We start from the raw sequence: 24,297 nt of genomic DNA on the forward strand, positions 1-24,297 counted from the left end.
TTGTCCCATCTGCAACAACATGGATGGACCTTGAGGATATTATGTTAAGCAAAATAAGACAGACAAAAACAAACACCATATGATTTCACTCATATGTGGAAGATAAACACATGGATAAGGAGAACAAATTAGTGGTTACCAGAAGGGAAGGGGGTGGGGAGTGGGCAAAAGGGTTGGGGCACATATGTATGGTGACAGATAAAAACTAGTCTACTGGTGGTGAACATGATGCAGTCTATACAGAAACTGATATATAATAATGTACACTTGAAATTAAACAATGTTATAAATCAATATGACCTCAATAAAACAATTTTTTAAAAAAAGATACTCCATGCAATTGGAAACTAAAAGAGAGCAGGGGTAGCTACAGAGAAATAGATTTTAAGCCAAAAAATAGATTTTAAGCCAAAAATTGTAACAAGAGACAAGGTCATTATAAAATGATAAAGGGGTCAACTCATCAAGAAGATGTAACAATCATAAATATATATGCACCAACACTGCAGGACCTAACAAATCCTAACAGATCTGAAGGGAGAAACAGACAATACAATAATAGTAGGGGACTTCAACTCCACTTTTAACCATGGATAGATCATCCAGACAGAAAATCAAATAAGGAAACACTGGATTTGAGCTATACTTTAGACCAAATGGACCTAAAAGACATATACAGAATATTCCACCCCACAGCACCGGAATACATATTCTTTCCAAGTGTACACAGAACATTCTCCAGGATAGATCATTTGACAGGTTGCAGAACAAGTCTTAGCAAATCGAAGAAGACTGAAATCATACCAAGTATCTTTTCTGACCACAATGGAATGAAACTAGAAACAAGTAACAAGAGGAAAGCTAGAAAATTCACAAATACGTGGAAATTAAACAACACACTCCAATAACCAATGGGTCAAAGAAGACAGCAAAAGGGAAATTAAAATATATCTTGAAACAAGTGAAAATGGAACCACAACATACCAAAACTTATGGAATGTAGCAAAAGTAGTACTAAGAGGAAAGTTAATAGCAATAAATACCTACATTAAGAAAAAAGATCTCAAATAAACGATATAACTTTATACTCTAAGAAACTAGGAAAAGAAGAACAACTAAGTCCAAAGTTAGCAAAAGGAAGGAAATAACGAAGACCCAAGCAGAAATAAATGAAATACAGACCAGAAAAACAACAGAAAAGATCCACGAAACTAACGACTGGTTTTCTGAAAGATAAACAGTATTGACAAACTTTTAGCTAGACTAACTAAAAAAAGAGAGAAGAGTCAAATAAAGTGAGAAATGAAAGAGGAGATGTTACAATTGATACCTCAGAAATACAAAGGATCATAAGGTACTACTATGAACAACCTTATGCCAACATATTGGATAACCTAGAAAAAAATGGATAAATTCCTAGAAAAATACAACCTACCAAGACTGAATCATAAAGTAATAGAAATCTGGACCAATAATAAGTAAGAAGATTGAATCAGTAATCAAAAATGTCCCACCAAAGAAAAGCCCAGGACCAGATGGTTTCCCTGGTGAATTCCACCAAACATTTGAAGAATGAACACCAATCTTTCTGAAACTCTTCCAAAAAACTGAAGTGGAGGGAACACTCCCAAGCTCATTTTATGAGGCCAGCATTACCCTGAAATCAAAACCAGATAAGGACACTACAAGAAAACTACAGGCCAATATCCCTAATGAATATAGATGCAAATTCTCAGCAAAATATTAGTGAACCAAATTCAACAGCACGTTATAAGGATCATACACCATGACCAACTGGGATTTATTCCTGGGATGCAAGGATGTTTCAACATATGCAAATCAATAAACGTGATATACCACATTATCAGGATGAAGGATAAAAATCACATGATCATCTCAAGAGATACAGAAAAGGCATGTGGAAAAAAAACCAACATTGTTTCATGATAAAAACTCTCAACAAATTGAATATAGAAGTAACATACCTCAACATAATAAATGACATCTATGACAAGCCCACAGCTAACATCATACTCATGGTGCAAGACTGAAAGCTTTTCCTCTAAGATCAGGAACAAGACAAGGATGCCCACTCTCATCACTCCTATTCAACATAGTACTGGAAGTCCCAGCCAGAGCAATAAGGCAAGAAAAAAAAAATAAAAGGCATCCATATCAGAAAAGAAGTAAAATTGTTTTTGTTTGCAGATGATATGATCTTATATACAGAAAACCCTAAAGACTCCATCAAAAAACTGTTAGAACCAATCAACAAATTCAGTAAAGCTGCAGGATACAAAATCAACACACAGAAATCAGTTGCATCCATATACTAACAATGAAATATCTGTAAAAGAAATAAAGAAAACAATCCCATTCATAATAGCATCAAAAACAATAAAATACTTAAGAATAAATTTAACCAAGGAAGTTAAAGATTTGTACAATGAAAACTATAAGACATTGATGAAAGAAATGGAAGAATACACAAACAAATGTAAAGATATCCTGTGTTTACGGATTGGAAGAATATTGTTAAAATGTCCATACTTCCCAAAGCCATCTATAGATTCAATGCAAGCCCTATCAAAATTCCAATGGATTTTTTCCACAGCAATAGAAAAAAAAATCCTTAAATTTACATGAAACCACAAAAGACCCTAAATACCCAAAGCAATCCTGAGAAAGAAGAACAAAGCTGGAGGCATCACCTTTCCTATTTCAAACTATAATACAAAGCTACCGTTATCAAAACAGTATGGTACTAGCATAAAAACAGACACATAGATCAATGGAACAGAATAGAGAGCCCAGAAATAAACCCACGCATATATGGTCAACTAATATTTGACAAGGGAGCACAAACTACACACACTATCTATTACTGTTCTACCCCAGTATTTATTCTCCCCCCTTTCCAAATTTTTGGCTAGGCATATGGTCTCCTGGAATAAATTACCATTCTTTAACTCCTTGGAAGCTAGGGATTTTTATGTGATAAGGTTCTGGACAATGAGATGAAAGTAGGAATATTATGTACAACTACTAGTAAGTGAGCTTAAAGGGATGAAGTATACCTTTTTTTCCAGCTTCCTCCTTCTTATGGACTGCTAAGAAAATGGCTAGGGAAAATATAGTCATTTGGGATAATGAGGTAGAAGCCAACTATTAGAGGATAATGAGGTAGAGCAATGAAATAGAAGGATCCTGGTTCCCTATGCCTTGTAGATTCAGGACTAACACTGTTTGTTGGTACCTGAACTTCTACGTGAGAGACAAATAAAATTCTGTCCTGTTTAAGCAACTGTTATCTGAGATTTCTGTCACAGGCAGTCAATAATACTAGGTAAATCCAGAGACGTATAAAAATGTTCACACCAGAAAGAGAACATTTCAAAGTACTACCTTTGTGGCAGCCATGGAGGTGTGCTCTTAGATCCTCTTCAAGAGAACCAGCTGTGAAAAGCATAGTTGGTGAACATCCTCCAGCTGCTCCATCTTTGGTTCTACTACTGAGTTTATGATGAGACCATCATCATAAAGCTACTCCCAGACAAAGACTAAGCACAGTGAGACTATTAGAGCCTGGCCCATTTCTACCTGATGTGGGACTCCTCTAATGGGAAAATTTTGGTCAGCAACTCTCCATTAGCCTGCCTGAGACTTTCTCACAGCTGCACCATAGTCTGAATTGGCAGAAGAATCAGTAAGCTTAAAGATCAACAGATCAATAGCAACTATGCAATGTGAAGAAAAGAAAGAAAAAAGAATGAAGAAAAATGAAAACAGATGCAGAGAAATGTGAGACGGCAATAAGTGTATTAACATATGCATAATGTGAGCCAGAAGGAGAGAAAGGACAGAAAAATATTCAAAGAAATAATGGCTGAAAACTTCCTAAATTTGATAAAAAACACTAATATACATATTTAAGACATTCAATGAACCCTAAGCAGGATAAACACAGAGATACACACCTAAACACATCATAATCAAAATGCTGCAAGTAAAGATAAAGAGAAAATCTTAAAAGCAGCAAGAGATAAACAATCCATTATCTATAAGGCAGCCATAACAAAATTAACAGCTGACTTCTCATTAGAAACAATGGAGGCCTAATGGCAACGAGACAACATATTCAAAGTGCTGAAAGAAAAAACACTAATAATCCAATATCTAGCAAACTTATCTTTCAAAAACAAAGATGATTATACTAAGTGAAAGAAGCCAGACACAAAAGGTGTCATATTTTAGGATTCTATTTATATGAAATATATGCAATAGGTAAATCTATAGAGACAGAATGCAGATTGGTGGTTGCCAGGGGCTGGGAGGAGAGGGGAATGGGGGAATAAGTGCTTAATGGGTATGGGGTTTTATTTTGGGGTGATGAAAATGTTTTGGAACTAGACAGAGATGGTGGCTGCACAACATTGTGAATGGCATTGTGAATACCACTGAAATGTTCACTTTAAAATGATTAATTTTATGTTCTGTGAATTTCACCTCAAAAAAAAAAAAATGAGTGAAATATGTTCCCAGATAAACAAAAACAGAGAATTCATTCCTAGCAGACTGGCCTCACAAGAAATAATAAAGGAAGTTCCTCAGGCTGAAAGGAGGTGACACCAAACATGAATTCAAATCCTCATGAAAAAATGACGAGCTCAAGTAAAACACTAAGCAGAATGCAGAGCACACAGCAGGCTTGTCAATTTAGTTTTATTTTCCTAGGCACTCTGTTCTATGTTTCTAAAGAAGTGAACTTTTTATTTGCAGGTGAAAACTTAATATGGCAACAAAAGAACAAAATGATGTGATATTCTTCCTCTAGGGGCTAAATTTCTTACTTCTGGATGGATGTACTTTGTAATCAAGACTATCTCGAGACTTTCCATAGCCTCGGGCCTCACATCAGCACCCATAAGACTCCAAACATGAACCCAGTATATTAGTTATGAAATGCTTTTTAATGTATGTTTCCTTATTAGGTTTCCTTATTCCTCATACCCTTTCTCCATTTTAGCTTTATTGAAAAAAGAAAGAAGGGTAAGATGGGAGGAGAAAACCCTCTCCTTCCCCCTAGAGGATAGAGAAGAAAGGCCATGGAAATAGGGAGGTAGGCAGTTAAATGTTTGCTCAGAACTCCTCACTCCTGGACACTAAAGTGGAGTGAGAGGCAGTGAGTTAAGAGGGCAAAGTGTTGGGGACCAGCCCTGTGGCTGAGTGGTTCAAGTTCTGCACGCTCTGCTTCAGTGGCCCAGGTTTGCAGGTTCAGATCCCGGGCACGGACCTACTCCACTCATTAGCCATGCTGTGGAGGCATCCCACATACAAAATGGAGGAAGACTGGCATGGATGTTAGCTCAGGGCTAATCTTCCTCAAGCAAAAACAAGAGGAAGACTGCCAACAGATGTTAGCTCAGGGCAAATCTTCCTCACCAAAAACAAAGAAAAAGAGGGCAAAGTGTCACGGTCAAGTTGGGAGAAGGACTTTAAGTAGCCTTTGAGTCCCACGTGGCATACATCCTGAGTAGAGAGTAACAGGGCCCTTGCAGAAGGCAAGGTGACCCCACAGGCTGTGGGGTATATGGAACCTCAGAACTCTTTGGAGGATATGACAGACTCAGAGAACAATTTGGAGGCAGCAAGATCAAAAGGAAGCCAGTTGAAAGGGAGAGGCCCTTGGACTATGACTAAGCTGAGAAACATACCACAAATTCACCAGCTACTGCCCAGAAAAAGGAGCGAGCTAAATCAGATTCAGTGGATACCAGCCAGCACACATCCATGGAGAATCACAGGGAACCCCCTTCCTCCCAACGCCATGAAGATCTTCTTTCATACCTCAGACACCACATTCAGATCCCCTCTATATCCCAGTCTTCTCTTAATTATCCTTTGAATAATTATTCAAAGAAACAATTTACTGATTGGACTAAGTTTTGAAACAGATTGCAATAAAACTAGCTTTTTTTTTTCATTCTATTAATCAGAACTCATAAGGGATATCAGAACAAATTTAAAAAAAAATAAACTATATTTTCAATGCACATCTCAGTGTAGTATGAGTAATTGTGACCCTTATACATATAAAATCATTAAAAAGATAAAGTTGACTGACAAAAAATTATGAAGTGTGTATGATATGAGGACGTAAATGACTTTCAGACAATGTTCAAATTCTCTAAAGAATTTATAATCACAAAATTTACTTTAATAGAACAGCACTGCCTTGGACAAAATTCATCTTCACAGCATTCACTAAGCACTTGTGGTAGGCACTGTAGGAACTCTGCTAAATAAAACAGGCTTGCAAGGCACTTATATCTTGGCTCTTCCTTACCTTCTAATGCTAGAAGTCAACCTACAAAAATCTGCTTTCAAGAAAGTTCTGGTGTCATGTATACTTTATTATAAATTAATGTATTAACTCTCCAGGAAAAAAAGTACCCAGGTGACCCCCTCCCCCTACCAGGGTTCAGGGTTAGTTTAACATTCAAAAATTGATCACTGTAATTCACCAAATTAATAGAAAAAAGAAGAAAATTATTTGATCAAGATCATATATGCAAGAAAAGTATTTGACAAAATTTAATACCAATTCATGATAAACACTCTTAACAGGCTAGGAATAAAAGGAAATTTCCTTCATCTGGAAGATTATTAACAAAAAAACCCTACATCAAATATCATACATGCTTACTCGTGAATCATTGAAAGCATACCCCCAAGACAGAGAATGAGACAAAGATGACTGCCACCAGCACAATTATTCAACAGTATAAGGAATGTGTAGCAATTGAAATAAGACAACAAAAAAAGGGGGCATGAAAATTCAAAATGAAGAAAACTGTCTACTTGCAGATGACATATTTGTAAACATAATTCAACTCAAAATAAATAGCCGTTTCAATTGTGGAAATGGACTAATTCTAAATTTTACAAGGAAATGTATACAATAGCCACAAACAGCTAAGGCAATGTTGAAGAACAAAGACGGAGGATTCATTTGCATTAGCAGATATCAAGATTTATTATAATAAAGATATGATAGGGGCCAGCCCGGTGGCGCAAGTGGTTAAGTGCATGCACTCCGCTGCGGTAGCCTGGGGTTCACCAGTTCGGATCCCGGGCGCACACCGACGCACCACTTGTTAAGCCATGCTGTGGTGGCGTCCCATATAAAGTGGAGGAAGATGGGCATGGATGTTAGCCCACGGTCAGTCTTCCTCAGCAAAAAGAGGAGGATTGGCAGATGTTAGCTCAGGGCCGATCTTCCTCTCAAAAAAAAAAAAAGATATGATAATTAAGATAGAGTGGTATTAACACAAGGAAAAACAAACAAAACAATGGAAAAGGACATAAAGTCAGAAATACATATATTAACATGAATATGTCTTGAAAACACAGTGGAGTGAAAAAAAAAAGTGAGTTGCAAAACTGTAAGTCCATTATGTTTCCAGTTATTTAAAAACCTAAAACACAGAGCAACATTATGTAATGTTTATATATACAAATGTGTGTAGTCAAAATATGAAACCATGGACTCCATGGAGGTACATAACATTCATGAGAGTGACTGCCTCTGGGGAGAGAGTATCTGTACTATTCTAATTATTTTATTGAAAAAAATTGAAGCAAAAATGACAAAATATTAAAATATGCTAATTCTGGGTATGGGGATTACGGCTATTTATTTTACTTCTCCCTCTCTCTTCCTAGATTTTAAAACAATAAAGAATGAAAGGAAGAAAAAGAGAAGGCAGAGAGAAAGATGAAAAAGCAGCTTTGTATTAGCTCTATTATTTTGTGTTCAAAACTCAAATTTTATTATTAATCTCTTCTTTTATTTTCTAATTTTGCTTCTAATTTCTAGAGCTGTATATTTTGTTCATTTTGTTTATGTTTATTAACATTATTATTCAGCCTGCAGGTTTTCTTCTGTGCATTGCTTTATTTTTTAGATGTTTTGTAACATAAATTTTTATGTCCTTCTTGACCTGACTTGCTTATGCTAGTTTAAAAATTTTCTGGAAGTTTTTCTTTTTGAATCTTTTGCCATTAACTTCCTATTTAATTGCATTGTGGAACATGTATAGTTTGTAGTTTTGAAATTTACTGAATTTTATTCAGGCCTAATATATGGTCAGTTTCTGAGTTTATTCCATTTCTAAATAAGAGATATTAACTATTTCCAGGCTATAAGCTATGTTAATTAATTAGCTGTATCAAATTATTATTGGTAGTTACATTCATTTTGTTGTCTACATGATCTGTCTATCATGAGCTAAGACAGATCAATGAAAGGTCTCTATTGACATGTTTCTTATTTTTCACAGTGTTCTTTACAGTAAATTTGCTGCAGTTTATTTGGTACAGAAGTAGTCCTAACCATTTACCTTTCTTCTCTATAGCACTCATCATCATTTTTAAAGCACTGTGTTTTTTGTTTGTTTAAAGCTTACTGTCTTGAATTTTATCTTACCTGATAGTAACGTATATAGACTTTTCTTTTTTTTTAAACTCCATGATATGGCTTTAGTTAAACAATGTTTACAATTTCTCTGGGTCAAGAGCTTCCCATCTATTAAATGAAAATGTTGGAATAGATATTATCTTAAGTTCTCTTTTAATATTTAATCATTTTCAAAAGAAAAAGGAACAGCTAGGAAAATAATGAGATTCTTTAGAGAATCCTGGATTTTTTTTTTTTTTAAAGATTTTATTTATTCATTTTTTCCCCCCAAAGCCCCAGTAGATAGTTGTATGTCATAGGTTCACATCCTTCTAGTTGCTGTACGTGGGACTCGGCCTCGGGTTGGACGGAGAAGTGGTGCCTTGGGGCGTGCCCGGGATCCGAACCCGGGCCGCCAGCATCAGAGCGCGCGCACTTAACCGCTAAGCCACGGAGCCGGCCCCTGGATTTTTTGATAGACTGAAAAATTATAGTCCTCTCTAACAGAAAATTGTGCTTTTCTAATTATCATACGTTTATTTACCACCTAGAATCCAGTTGGTAGTTTGCCTCTGGTATTTTAATATTTCCTATTCCATAGCAGGTTTGTGAGGAATAATATAATATTTGGCAATTTCTGCTATTAACTTTCTTATTTTGGTTAACAGCAACATTAACCACCTTTCTCCAAAAATGGAACTGTGGCACTAAGTTTTGACTCCTCCCTCTTCTTCAAGACCTAGGTACAGTGTGTTAAGTTCTTTTAATTCAGTCCAGCAATACCTCCCAAATCTCAACTATTCTATTTTCACTATATGCTAAAATAGTGGAACAAAAGGATTAAATGATTAAACCCTTTTCTGATAGCTCAGAGGCTTTTTGAGGGTCTTATAGGACTTGAGGTTTTCATTATGAATATGGTTACTGAAGAGCATGAGAAAATTTCAATTCTTATTTGAGCCCTGGAGTTATGGGTTTTTATTCAATAAATTACTGAGTTACTAGATGTGCCCAGCACTCCTTTAGATCCTAAGAATACAGCAGTAAGAAAGACATAAGTTCTGGTCCTCTTGGAACTTATATTCTACTTGGGGGAAACAAATGAAAATATAAATAAGTGAATACATGAGATAAAATAAATTTTATGTGTTAACTTGACTGGGCCACAGGGACCCCAGACCTTTGGCTAAACATTATTCTGGGTGTGTCTGTGAGGGTATTTCTACATGAGATTAACATCTTATTCAGTAGACTGAGTAAAGCAATTGTCCTCTCTAATGTGAATGGGCCTCATCCAATCAATTGAAGACCTGAAAAGAACAAAAAGGCAGACTAACAAGGAACTCCTGCCTGGCCGTTTGAGATATTAGTCTTTTCTAGTAGCTTTAATAGCATGTTCAAAGTTCCTGAGACAGGGATAAACTTGGTCTGTTCCAACTGGAGAAAAATGAGGGAGGGTGTAGCATGAGATAATGGTAAAGACATAGGCAAAAGGCATATCATGAAGGGTTTTGTAAAGGACAGTAAGGAATCTAAATTTTATTCCAAGTGTAATGGGAAGCCATTAGATGGTTTTAGGCAGAGAAGTTAATGCCTCAGGTTTTAAACTATTGCTTTGGTAGTTCTATAGAGAATGGACAAGAACGGATGCAGGGAGACTGGCAGGCAGTTCCTGAAGTACTTCCAGGTAAGAGATGACATGGCCTGGGCTACAACAAGATCCATGACAAGTTGACAAGTGATCAGATTCGAGATATGCACTTTTTTTAAAGTGGACTAATTTGCTGATTTTTTTTAAAAAAATCATTTTATTAATCACAGGTGAGGCTGAGGCCATACAGGACAGTGGTTAAGATTATAGGCTTCACAGTCATACTGCCTGGGACTGAATGCTGATTCTACTACATCCTTTACCTCTGACCTTGGGCAAGTTTCTTAACCTTTCTGTGCCTGTTTCCTCACTCATGGAAAAAACAGAGGAAAACAGACTCCTTATGAAGATTATATAAGGTAATACATGTAAAACTTTGATTAGCAATAGATGTTAGTTTTATTATTATTTACAATCTTACTGGGCATTTGTTCTTTTTTATTTTTTTAATTGTGAATTTCTTTTTCATGTCCTGTATGCAGTTTTCTCCCGGATTTTAATTTGGTTTATAAATGTGTATTTAAATACCAGATTGGGTCTGCCACATGTATCACTAAAATTGTCACCAAGCTTTGCCAATTTACTTTATTTATGGTAATCGTATCAAAAAAGAGAATATAATTTTTATGAATGCAAATTTAGTTAAGTTTCTCTTTTATTGCTTGTGAATTTGACATTATGCAAAAAAGGCAAGCTAGTGAGTATAGAAAATACACTCAAGATGGTTACCTTGGAGTAACTGGGACTCTCGTACACTGTTAAGAGTGTAATTTTGGACAAGTACTTTGGAAAACTGTTTGGTAGCATCAATAAAAGGTACTCTTATGAATAACCTATGACTCAGCAGTTCTACTCTGGTATATATACAAAGAACTGTGTACATATGTGCAACAAAAGACATCTACAAGAAAGTTCATAGCAACAATATTTGTAATTGTCCCAAAATAAAAACTACCTAAATGCCAATCAATAATAGAACAGATAAATAAAGTTGTGCTTTATTCACATAATTGAATAATACATAGCAATGATATTAAATGAATCACAACTACCTGCAACAATTCAACATGAATCTGACAAACAAAATATTAAGCAAAAGAAGCCAGACACGGAGTACACAGATTATATAAAGTAAAAAGGCAGGGGGGCCGGCCCCGTGGCTTGGCAGTTAAGTGCACCCCGTCCACTACTGGCGGCCCGGGTTCGGATCCCGGGCGCACACCGACGCACCGCTTGTCCGGCCATGCTGGGTCGGCGTCCCACATACAGCAACTAGAAGGATGTGCAACTATGACATACAACTATCTGCTGGGGCTTTGGGGAGAAAAAGGGGGAAAAAAAAGGAGGAGGATTGGCAATACATGTTAGCTCAGGGCCAGTCTTCCTCAGCAAAAAGAGGAGGATTGGCATGGATGTTAGCTCAGGGCTGATCCTCCTCACACACACACACAAAAAAAGATAGGCAGAAATCATCTATGGTGATAGAAGTTGAACAGTGGTTACCTTGGGGTGGAGGTTATGACTTGGAAAGGTGCAGGAGTCGAATAGGTGTTAGGGTAATGTTCAATTTCTTGATCAATTGTTTGTGCTGCTTACACAGGCGTATTCACTTTGAAAATTAACTGAGTTTGAGGAAAAAACTAGAGACACAGAGAAGCTGCCAGATAGGGACACGTGGTCAAAAAAAGGTGTATCTCAGTAGAGCAAAGCTTTGAGCTGAGGGTAGAAAGGCGGTAAAGTGAGCTATGTTCAATAGCTAAGAGCGCAGGATGAATCTGAAAGAGAAAGATTCCAAAGGAAGTATGAAGAAAAAGGATGAAGTTCTGAGGAAAAGGAAATATCCTTGAAAGGAAATATCCTTTATTCTAAGAGTAAAATAAAGAAGAAATAAGGAACCCTGGAGGGCCGGCCCCGTGGCTTAGCGGTTGGGTGTGCGCACTCACTGCTGGCGGCCCGGGTTTGGATCCCCGGCGCGCACCGATGCACAGCTTCTCCGGCCACGCTGGGGCCGTGTCCCACATGCAGCGACTGGAAGGATGTGCAGCTATGACATACAACTATCTACTGGGGCTTTGGGGGGAAAAAAATAAGTAAATAAAATTATAAAAAAAAAAAAAAAGGAACCCTGGATTCAATTCATTAAAACCACAAATATTCACAAAAACCATGTATACCTGGCATTGTTCTAGGGGCTGGAGATACAGCAGTAAACCAAATAAAACATACTCTTCGTTCACATTCTAGTGGAGTAAAATTATAAGAATTTACCAGAAATTATTACTTTATTTTTTTTTTCAAATGGTCTACTTTCATTCTTTTTTGCACGTGGCTGTCCAGTTTTCCCAGCACCATTTATTTCGTTTTTTGTGAGGAAGATCAGCCCTGAGATAACATCCATGCCAATCTTCCTCTTTTTGCTGAGGAAGACTGGCCCCGAGCTAACATTGGTGCCGATCTTCTTCCACTTTATGTGGGACACCGCCACAGCATGGCCTGACAAGCAGTGCGTTGGTGCGCGCCTGGGATCCAAACTGGGGCTGCCAGCAGCAGAGCGCACACACTTAACCACTACGCCACGGGGCCAGCCCCAGAAATTATTACTTTAGATTGTAACCCAATCTATAGCAAATGCCCATTGAAAAAGATAATTAAACATAGTGTCATTTGAAAGACAGATATTTATTTCTTCAGATATTCTAGTTTTATTTTTTCTAAAAAACGAGGTATGACATCTAAAGGTACCACAGGTAAAAAATATGGTAAAATGTACTAACCTTAAGAACAAACTGATACACTTTTATACATTTATATATTTGTGTACCTACCACCCAGGTCAAAATACAGAACTTTTTGGCACTCCAGAAGATTCCCTCACGTCCTTTCCCAGTAAATACCCCCTCAGGGGTAACCACTATTCTGACTTTTAACACAAGAGATTAGTCTTCCTAATTTTCAAATTTCATATAAATGGAACCATACAGAATGAGCTCTTTTGTTTCTGGCTTCTCTCACTCCATATGTTTATGGGATTATCCATATTGCTGTAAGTAGCAACATGGATGCTTTTTTTAAATTGTTGTGTAGTATTCCATTGCATGAAATACTATAATTTATCCCTTTTTCTGTTGATGTTCATTTGTATTCTTTCCAATGCTGGGTTGTTTTGACATATATTCTCCATTTTATCCTTGATCAAAACAGACCATCAAAACGCTGGGTTTATTAACTACAAGAAGTCACGCTATAATGTATTCATTGACCTAGGTGCCAATGAAAAGCTTACTTCTGCTAAGAAATGTTCATTTTTATCCTTATGTACAATGCCAATTATGTAATGAATTTCTGCTCTGGTTTGCTTTACCTACAATAATGAAATGAAATTGAAATTTGAAGCCCGACTTTAATCTCTCTGAATGAATGCATTTCTGCATAACTATATTTTAACTCTTTCCTGGTCTTAATCTTCCAACTCTATTTCCTTTGAAAATATGCTTTATCTATATAGGATTTTCCAATTTACTGTATGGATTACTGCAATCCCCTTAAACTGTACTGTCAAACAAGGCAGGGAACAAATATACTATTTAAAATTTACCTGGGACTCAGTCATTGCCTCTTCTTTCTGGGAATGGACAGGGCTCAGAAGGCAGAGCTGGAGAAGAGAATAAAAGCCATTAGACCAGGGTGCTTTATGGTTTCAGAAACCTGTACCTACAAGGTAGATTAAAGGTCACCCTGTAGCAAAATGATACTTGGATCCATCAGGAAGGCCAAGAAATTCATACCACAGAGTTAATAATAGGTATAAGATGACTGGTATGCTCATGTGGAGCTCAGGCATAAGGTGGGTAGAAATAGGAGTGCATATGTGGGAAACGTCCCATGAATTTATCAATAGCTCTGTATCAGAGAATAAACAGTTCATGTGGAGCAGGAAGATATATAGCTTCATGACAGCATATAACTAAGAAAATTATGACACTGCAAAACACTTAAAGTACCTTCTGTATTGAGACATTTAAAGAGAAATATTTAAGTACCAATTAAATGGAAATTTATCCAAAATGGTGACATAATTATATTTCCAGGAAGGAGTAAGGAGAAGTTTGTGTGTGTGAGTGACGTGTGTCAGAGATATTGGTGGTGGTAAGAGAGCTAAATTATTTCCCATAGTAAAGAAAAAAAATCTAAATCTGAAAAGTGCCAAATAATGGCAGGATAAACACGTGACTTAGAAAATTGAGTAAATAAATGAAGTCACACTTAAGAGTTGTTTTAAATGGTTCTTTCCGGGAACAGGAATTAGTGATGGGTAAAAAAGAAACAGGGTATAGTTTTTCTTCTCATTATTATGACAAGTCTAGTAGCAATATTTGATTTTTTAAAACAAAATTCATGTATTATTTTTGCCAAAATACAAATTTAACAAGAAAACACATACCATTGCAACAGATTCAAGCAATACTATAGCACATAAGCAGCAACACAGATCTCTCTCCATCCCATGAACAGTCCATTTCCCAGTTTTAATTTGATAGAGAAAAATTTATCTGTTACTTTACTGTCCTGCTTTTTTGTTGTTGTTGTTGTTGGCTTCTGGTAGCTGTCACTCATTTGAAGTGTTTTCCTAAGGATCTTTTATATATAAAATCATGTCATCAGCAAATAGTGAGAGTTTCACTTCTTCGTTACCTATTTGAACTCCTTTCATCCCTTTTTCTTGCCTAACTGCTCTGGCCAAAACCTCCAGTACTATGCTGAACAGGAGGGGTGAGAGTGGGCAGCCCTGCCTCATTCCTGTTCTCAGAGGAATGGCTTTCAGTCTTTCCCCGTTGAGTATAATGTTGGCTGTGGGTTTGTCATAAATAGCCTTTATTATGTTGAGGTACTTTCCTTCTATTCCCATTTTGTTGAGGGTTTTTATCATAAATGGATGCTGTATCTTGTCAAATGCCTTCTCTGCGTCTATTGAGATGACCATGTGGTTTTTATTCTTTGTTTTGTTGATGTGATGTATCACGTTGATTGATTTACAGATGTTGAACCATCCCTGCATCCCTGGTATAAATCCCACTTGATCATGGTGTATGATCTTTTTAATGTATTGCTGTATTCGGTTTGCCAAAATTTTGTTGAAGCTAAGGATCTTTTAAAAGAAACTTTAGGCCAGATGAATTATAGTGGGAAACAACAGTCACCTGGGAGCAAAGAGATTTGCTTTCTAGTCCTCTCTCTGCCTAATAAGCACTATGACCCTGGAAACCCCAGTTTCTCAGAACCATTATAATCAACCTCTAAGAGGACAGCAGAATAAGATGGTCTCTAAGAATTCTGCTCCTCAGCACTAGCACTGTGAAATTCTGTAAAGGAAATTGGATACCTTGCTAAGGATGGAGATCCAGCATAGTCCTAGAGGCCAAATGTGACAGATAATGTCACTGCCTAAAAACAGCCATTGCCTCCACGTTATTCCTTGAAAACTGAACCCCAATTTTATCACAGTGGCAATGTACCTTCTCCAAAGAATGAATCATGATTGATCTAGGTCAATGAGGATAATCCCATTCCCCTTTGCCAGTTACTCACTTTCCCAGCACCCCTTGCAGCTAAGAGTTACCACGTGACACAGTATTGGCCAAGAGGAGTTAAGAAGATGTCTACTGGGGGGAAAGGTTATGGAAAATTTTCCGTTTTTTTTAAAAAAAGGATAGGCATTAGAATAAAGCTCAACCCTTCTTCTTGACTTCAACATGGATATGATGCCTGGATATCTGGCAATCAACTTTATACCCCAACATGAAAAGCATGAGAACAAAATGATCCGTTAAAGATGATGGAACAAAAGACAGAAAGAGCCTAGGTTTGATGACATAAGGTAGCCACGGAAACAGTATGGAATCAACCTCCAGTTCTCTTGTTAAGGGAGATAATAAACGCCTTTATTGTTAAAGCCACTATTAGATTAAAAATAATAACTCTAAATAAAAACATCAAGTTTGGTGGTAAAATGGTATAGGACTCAAATCAGAATTGATCCAATGAGGAGAGGTAATAAAGTAAAGTGACATGTTTGCATGTTTAAGGGGAAATAACCGAATTTTCTCAAGTGTGGTCGCTGATCCCTTACAAACCTTTACTGTGATGTCCATCTCCCTCCCCTCAACCATTTCCTTTCCTCAACCTCACCTCATCTCTGAGCAAGCAATATATAAACAAACTGTGGTATATCCATCTAGTGATTACTATAGTGAATACTAATCAGTGGTAAAAAGGTGTGAATTACTGATTCACACAACAACATGGATAAATCTTAAATACATTTTGCTAAGTGAACAAAGCCAGACCCAAAGCCTACATATTGTACAATTCCATTTAAATGACATCCTGGAAAAGAAAAAACTGTAGGGACAGAATACAGATCAGTGGGTGTCAGGGATTTGGTGTGGGGGAGGCACTGACTACAAAGGAGACTCACCCTGGAAAATTTGGGGTGATCGAACTGTTATGTATGGTACTTTGCTGGTAGATACACGAAACAGTCAAAATCCATAAAACTATACAGAACAAAGGGTGAATTTTACCCTACATAAATTTTTATAAATTCAATGAGGATGGAGGTGGAACCTAAAATGGAACAGATCATGCTCTTTGTCATACAAGGTCATGTTCTTTGTCTTACAAAGGCCATGCATATTTTCTTCTATGTTTTGTCCTAGAAGTTTTATAAGTTTTAGGTTTGATATTTACGTCTATGCTCCATTTTGAGTTAATTTTTGTAAAGGTGTGATGTGTGTGTCAAGGTTCATATTCTTGGCACATGGACATCAAATTGTCCAGCACCATTTGCGGAAAAGACCACTCTTTTTCCATTGAATTGCTTTTCATTTTTATAAAAATGAAGCTGACTATATTTGTGTGGATCTATTTCTGGGCTCTCTGTTTTATTTCACTGATCTTTGTGTCCATCTTTTCAACAATAAGTATCATATTGTCTTTATTACTACAGCTTTCAAGTAAATATTGAAGTTGGTAGTATGAATCTTCTAACTCTGTTCTATTTCAGAACTATTTTGGCTATTCTATTTATTTGCCTTTCCCTATAAATTTTAGAATCAGTTTTTTGATATCTACAAAAAAGATTGCTAGGAATTTGACTGGGATTGTGTTTAATTTGTAGATCAAATTGAGGGAAAATGAAAACATGAGTTTTCCAATCCATGAACATAGTGTATTTCTCCATTTATTCTTTTATTTCTTTCATCATGGCTTTTTTTCATTTTCAGCATACAGTGTATGTATTTTGTGAAATTTAATTCTAAATATTTTATTATTGGGAAGGGTAATAAAATGGTATTTTAAAATTTTATTTCAAATTCCAATTATTCATTACTGGAACATAAAAATGAATGACTTTGTATACGATTATGTATCCTGCAAGCATGCTAAGATCACTCAATAATTTTAGGAGCTTTTTTGTAGACTCCTTGGGGTTTTCTACTTAGGTAATCATGTTGTCTTCAAATAGAAACAGTTGTATTTCTTCCTTTCCAGTTTGCACGTCTTTTATCTCTTTTTCTTTCTTGTTTTACTGCACTGGCTAGGACTTAGCAAAATGGTGAATAATGGTGGTCAGAGAGGACATCCTTGCCTTGTTCCCAATCTTAGGGGTAAAACATTCAGTTTCTCACCATTAACTACAATGTTAGCTTTAGGGTTGTTTTTTTTTTTTTTTTTTTTTCCAGATAAGCTTTAGTAAAGGATATTCCTTGTCTACTCCTAGTTTGCTGAGAGGATTTTTTTTTTTCATGAATAAATGTTGAATTTTGTCAAGTGCTTTTTCTACATCTAGTGAGATAATGATCATATGATTCTTCTTCAGTCTTTTATTATGGTGAATTACAGTAACATTTTCAAATAATGAAATTGAAATCCACAGTGCATTCCCAAAGATGAATCCCATTTGGTCATGATATATCCTTTTTATATATTGCTAGATTCAATTTTTCAATTCAATATTGAGGATTTTTGTTTCTAAGTCCGTGAGAAATAATGGTCTGTAGTTTTCTTGAAATGTCTTTGTCTGGTTTTGGTATCAGTGTAATGCTGGCCTCATAAAGTGAGTAGGCAAGTGTTCTTTCTCTTCTATGTTCTGGAAGAGTTTGTACAGAACTGTTATAATTTCTTCCTTAGATGTTTGCTATTTTAAAACCTGTGAAGTTATCTGGCTGTGGAGTTTACTTTTTAGAAGGTTTTTAATCGCAAATTCAAATTCATTAATAAATATATAACTTTTCAGGTTATTATTGAGTGAATTTTGGTAGTTTGTCTTTTTCAAAAAAATCTGTCCATTCATTCCCCTTCTTTTTATTTGCTTTGGGTTTAATATGTTCTTTTTTTCTCTCGTTTCTTAAGGTAGAAGTGTAGTACTGATTTGAGCTCTTTCTTTTCTAATTATTTATAGCATTTAGTGCTATGAATTTCCCTCTAAGTACTGACTTAGCTGCATACCACACATTGCAATATGTTGTATTTTCACTCAAAGTGTTTTTTAACTTCTTTTGAGGGTTCCTCTTTGAACCATGGGTTATTAAGAAATGTGTTAATTTCAAGTATTTGAAGATTTTTCCACATATCTTTCTGTTCTTGATTTCTTGTTTTATTCTGCTATGGTCTGAGAACATACTTTGAATGACTTCTATTGCTTTGAAATTCTTGAAGTTTTTTTATGGCCCAGAATATGATCTCTCTTGGTGAATGTCCACGGGCACCTGAGGAAGACATGTGTTCTGCTGTTGTTGGGTACAGTGTTCTATAAATGTCATTAACATTTAAACACTGAAAAACTGACACTGAATACCTGAATGTTAGCTGATAAATATTTTCTGGGTCTTCTATAAGCTTACTGATTTTCTACTTCCATGTTTCACCAATTATTGAGAGAGGAGCTTTGAAATCCCCAACTACAATTGTGCACTTGTCTATTTCTTTTAGTTCTATCAGTTTTTGCCTCATATATTTTGAAGCTCTGTTGTTAACTGCATACACATTTAGCAATTATGTCTTCTTAGAGAACTGACCTTTTTATCATTTATCATTATGTGATGTCTCTCTTAATCCCTGATAATATTCCTTATTCTCAAGTCTACTTTGTCTAACATTAAAACTGCTACTCCATCTTTCTTTTGGTTACTATTTCTGTGGTATATTTTCCTCTCTCATTTATGTTTAATATATCTATCTTTATATTTAAAATGGGTTTCTTGTAAATAGTATTTAGAGGATCTTTTATCCAATGTGATAAACTCTATCTTTATCTTTTCACTAGTATGTTTAGATCAATGACATTTAAAATTATTGATATATTTGGATTAATAGCTACCATCCCCTTAGCTGTTTTCTATTTGCTCCATTCATTCTGTCTTGCTCTGTTTCCTGCCTTGGCTTGGTTTAATTGAGCACTTTTACTGTTTTATTATTCTATTTCATCTCCTCTATTAAATTATTTATACCTCTTTTGAAAAATAATTTAGTGGTTTCTCTAGGTTTTACAGTATACATTTCTTATTAATCTGAGTCTACCTCCAAATAATACTACGTGGCTTCACTTATGGTATAAAGATCTTACAACAATACATTCCAGATTCCTCCCTCCCATTCTTTGTGATACAGCCGTCATATATTTTACTTTTATCTATGCCATAAACACACAATAGGTAGTTACAATATTTACTTTAGATAATCATTTATCTTTTAGAGCAATTAAAAATAAGAAAATGAATTTTATTTTACCTTCAATGATTCCAATTCCAATGCTCTTCATTTCTTTGTGCAGATCCAAGTTTGACTAACATCATATTCCTTCTACCTAAAGAACTTCCTTTAAGCATTTTCTATAGAGAAGGTCTGTTGGCGATGAATTCTCTTAGTTTTTTTTTTTTCTGTCTGAGAAAGCCTTGATTGTTCATTTTTTTTGTGAGGAAGATTAGCTCTGACCTAACATCTGTTGCCAATCCTCCTTTTTGCTGAGGAAGACTGGCCCTGGGTTAACATCCATGCCCATCTTCCTCTACTTGATTTGTGGGATGCCTGCCACAGCACGGCTTGGCAAGTGGTGCATCAGTCCGCACCTGGGATCCAAACCTATGAACCCTGGGCCACCGAAGCAGAGTGCGTGAACTTAACAGCTACGCCACCAGGCTGGCCCCTATTCTTCATTTTTGAAGGATATTTTTGCTTGGTATAGAGTCCTGGATTGACAGCTTTTTTTACTTTTACCACTTTAAACGTGTCTCCACTGTCTTCTTGCTTGCCTGGTATCTGATGAGATGTCTGCTGCATGTGAATCTTATCATTGTTCCTCAGTAGGTAATGTTTCTTTTTCTCTTGTTGCCTTCAAGATTTTCTTCATCTGTTTTTCAGCAGTTTAAATATGATATGCCTAAATGTATTTTTTTTTGTTTGTATTTATCCTGCTTAGTGGTCTCTGAGTTTGCAGGATCTATGGTTTGGTGTCATTAATTTTGGAAAAGTCTCAGTCATTATGTCTTCAAATATTTTTTCTTCCTTATTTTCTCTCTTCTCTGGGATTCCAATTATGCATAGATGAGACTATATATATGCATAATTTTGATTTCTAGCATTTCCATTTGATTCTTTCCTATAGTTTCCATCTCTCTGCTGAAATTACCCATTTGATCCATTACATATTAGGCATAGTTATTTTAAATTCCTGCTGGGTTGTCCCAACATCTATATCATATCTAAGTCTGGTTCTGACGATTGCTTTGTCTCTTTGTTTTTTTTCTTGCCTTTTCACATATCTCATAATTTTTGTTGAAAGCTGGACATCTTGGGTAATAGAGCAGACATAAAATTAAGTATTTCTTATGCTTAGAGATGAGCATGCCTTTCTTTTTGCTAGGTTTTTAATGTGCAGTTTGTGCTAATCTAGTCAGCAGCTGCGTGGGGTTTCAGGTTTGTCATTGCTATAGTTCCATTGGTACACCACAGCCTTCAAATTCGTCTAATGATACCTGTGTTTAAGGTTTCAGTTGGTTTGCCAAGCTTATTTTCTCAGTGTATGTTTCTCCCTTGGCTTTGGGTATTCCGTTTGTGCTGCTCCCCAGAAAGAATCTCTCTTGCAGGTCTCCCAGGTGTATTCCATTATTATTTTTATTTGATGCTTGTTATCCCAGTTGGGAGGTAAGTGAGCAGTGGAGAAAAGAAGTCTCTTATGTTCTCACTAAGCCTTAGTCTTAGGCAGGTACTATGTCCATGGGTCATGGGGATGTGGCCTTCATAATTGCTTTTGCTTCTCCTCCAGCTGCTACGTCTAGCACATATTCCTTTCCCATTCCCAAAGGTAGTGCTTTTTTTCAATTCCCTTTCCTAAACTGCAGTAGGTTTCAACCCATGTCCTATGGTGACAGTTTTTGTTGCTCTTCATTATGCAGTTTAAAGTTTTTGTACTGTAGGGAAAATAGGGAAGATGGGTCTAGGCTGCTGTCCCCCTCCCCAAGCCAGCACCACAAGGAAAGATTTCACAGGATTCTCCCCCATCTTCCCTATGAGCATCCTATGGGATTCCTGGAAACAAAGCCCACAAGAGTTTGAAAACTCCTTATATTTGCAACTCCCTCAGTGGTTTTACACTCTTGCTGGTTGTATCTTCTTACTGGCTTATATGGTGTCTGGCAGCGTCTACCCCAGGTGAGTGAAGGCTCAAGTCCTGTTTCTCCCAGAAGGCATCTGTTTTTCCTCAGATTTCAGGTTACTTGGTTACCCTGTGACCTCAGGGTAACCTTCTCTGATGGGGTCAAAAAACGTTCTTAATTTGCAATTTATCCAGTTTTTTCCTTGTAAGGGTGAATGCAAACCTCTTTCCAGCACTCTATGTCCCTGAGCAGAAACCCAAAGCCCTTCAATTACAATAAACTTTTGAGAAGTGCTATGTTTGGAAGGCACAGAGCAAAAGCCCCCCAGCTTATTTTGGCATGGGGCTCAAAAACACCTCCCACATGAAGTTAGAATTAAGATAGTATCTTAAATTTAAGTAAATTAATTATGCTGGAGTGGTGGGTGGAGAAGTGTTATAGGAAAAGCAGTAGCAATTGGCAAGGCCTCAGGGAAAAGAGAATATAGTGTATTGCAGGAATTTAAAGTTACACAGACTAATTGGGGAAATACTTTAGAAACAAATTCTCAGACTAGATGTTCGATTCATAACAAATGTTATTTTTCTTTCCCCTTTGCAAAGAACGTACTGTGAGGTATATCAATTTGCTCAGTGTCTGAACTACTATGCATAATTCTCCCCTGAAATGAGCTCTGATACAGCTAAAATACACATAACAACTTGGGTGTCTACACCACTATCACCACCATCATCATTATCATCATCATCATCATCATCATCAATCATCTATGCCTGACTGAATCCAAATTTTGCCAAAAAACCAAAAATCACTGAGAGCCCTACCCCTGGCTGCACTTCCCAAAGAAATTCTCTAGATAGCCTGAGCTAAATTGAACACTTGGGAACATGGCTCCATGGTGGATAACTGAATATTTTCTTTTCACCACCACGCCAACTCTTCCCTCGTCTTCTCTCCACTACTCCCATGTGTCCCCAGATTCCAGGTCCTACCACCCCATTTGGCAATACATGTTTAAATTCCAGGGTTGGGGGGGGTGGCATTTATAACTACATCCCTTTCTTAAAAAACTCAGAGCACTTGCTCCGTTAAAAGCCACTGCATATCATTTTCCCCTACCTGAAACCATCTGATTGCTGATCAGCTCCATCTTTCACTTGACCAATGCCTTCTTGTCCTTAAAGAAGTCTAATTAAGAACTACTTTATCCCTTGATTGGGATATCCTGCAATCTGGTCTATCTTACTCCTATATCCTATGAGCTTACGCAACTTGCAGCATTTATCACTCTGCAATAGTATCTGTTCATTTGTCTGTCTCCCTAGGACTGTGAACCACTTATGGCAGGGACTACTTATATGGCTTCTTCATGGCCCAGCATAGTCACTTACATATGAAAGGGTGCAGTAAAGGTTTGTACAGTGAATTTAAAATTACTATGATTCATATATTGAGGGCTCGAATGGAAAAATTAGGAGAACAGACGGGTAAGATAAGCAGAGAAACAGAAACTATAAGAAAGAATCAAAAGGACTGCTAACAATCAAAACTACATTAACAGAAATGAAGAATGCCTTCAATGGGCTCATCAGCAGACTCAACACGGTTGAGGAAAAAAATCAGTAAACTTGAAGACAGGTCAACGGAAACTTCCCAAACTGAAATGCAAAAAGAAAAAAGAATAAAAAACAAAATAGAAGAGAGGATCCAAACTATGGGACAATATCAAAAGGTACAACATACCCACAATTGGAATACCAAAAGAAGAACAAAGTGAAATAGAAGAAATATTTTAAGTAATAATGGCCATGAATCTTCCAAATTAATGACAGATATCAGATCACAGATCTAGGATGCTCAGAGAACACCAGCAGGATAAATACCAAAAAACTACATGTAGGCATATCATACTCAAACTGAAGAAAACCAAAAAATGAGAAAAATCTTCAAAGAAATCAGAGAAAAACAACACCTTACCTCTAAAGCAACAAGGATAATAATTATAGCAGAATTCTTGTCAGAAACCACATAAACAAGAAGAGAGTGGAGTGAAATATTTAAAGTGTTAAAAGAAAAACCCGCCAACCTAGAATTCTCTAGCCCAGGAAATTAAGCTTCAAAACTCAAAGAGAAATAAAGACTTTCTCAAATAAGCAAAAACTGAAGAATTCATCACTAAGAGACCTACCTTGCAAGAAATGTTAAAAGTGAAGAAAAATGATATAGGTCGGAAACTTGGATCTACATAAAGAAAGGAAGACCATCAGAGAAGGAATAATAAAGGTAAAATAAAGTCTTCTGGTTCTTTTATTCTTAATTGATCTAAATGGTAAATGTTTATTTAAAGCAATAATTACAACAATGTATTGGGTGATTATAGCACGTGGATAAGTGAAATGAATGACAGCAATGTCACAAGGGACAGGAGGGAGGAATTGGGAATACTCTGTTATAAAGTCCCTGCACTATAGTGAAGCAGCATAGCATTTTTTGAAAGTGAACTCAAATTAGTTAAAAATAAGTATTGTAAACTC

At 36.4% G+C, this 24,297-nt stretch overlaps 1 protein-coding gene across 1 annotated transcript in view; it reads right to left on the reverse strand.

Moving 5' to 3' along the window:
* Nucleotides 1-24,297, reverse strand: part of LOC131396782 (zinc finger protein 569) — a 48,974-nt gene that overhangs the window by 18,029 nt on the left and 6,648 nt on the right. The window contains exon 3 of the mRNA XM_058529178.1: nt 13,705-13,761. Within this exon, the coding sequence (XP_058385161.1) occupies nt 13,705-13,719 (15 nt within the window). The 5' untranslated portion in view covers nt 13,720-13,761. The remainder of the gene's footprint in view (nt 1-13,704; nt 13,762-24,297) is intronic.

Source organism: Diceros bicornis, chromosome 34 (assembly GCF_020826845.1).
Source record: "Diceros bicornis minor isolate mBicDic1 chromosome 34, mDicBic1.mat.cur, whole genome shotgun sequence".
Lineage (NCBI taxonomy): Eukaryota > Metazoa > Chordata > Mammalia > Perissodactyla > Rhinocerotidae > Diceros > Diceros bicornis.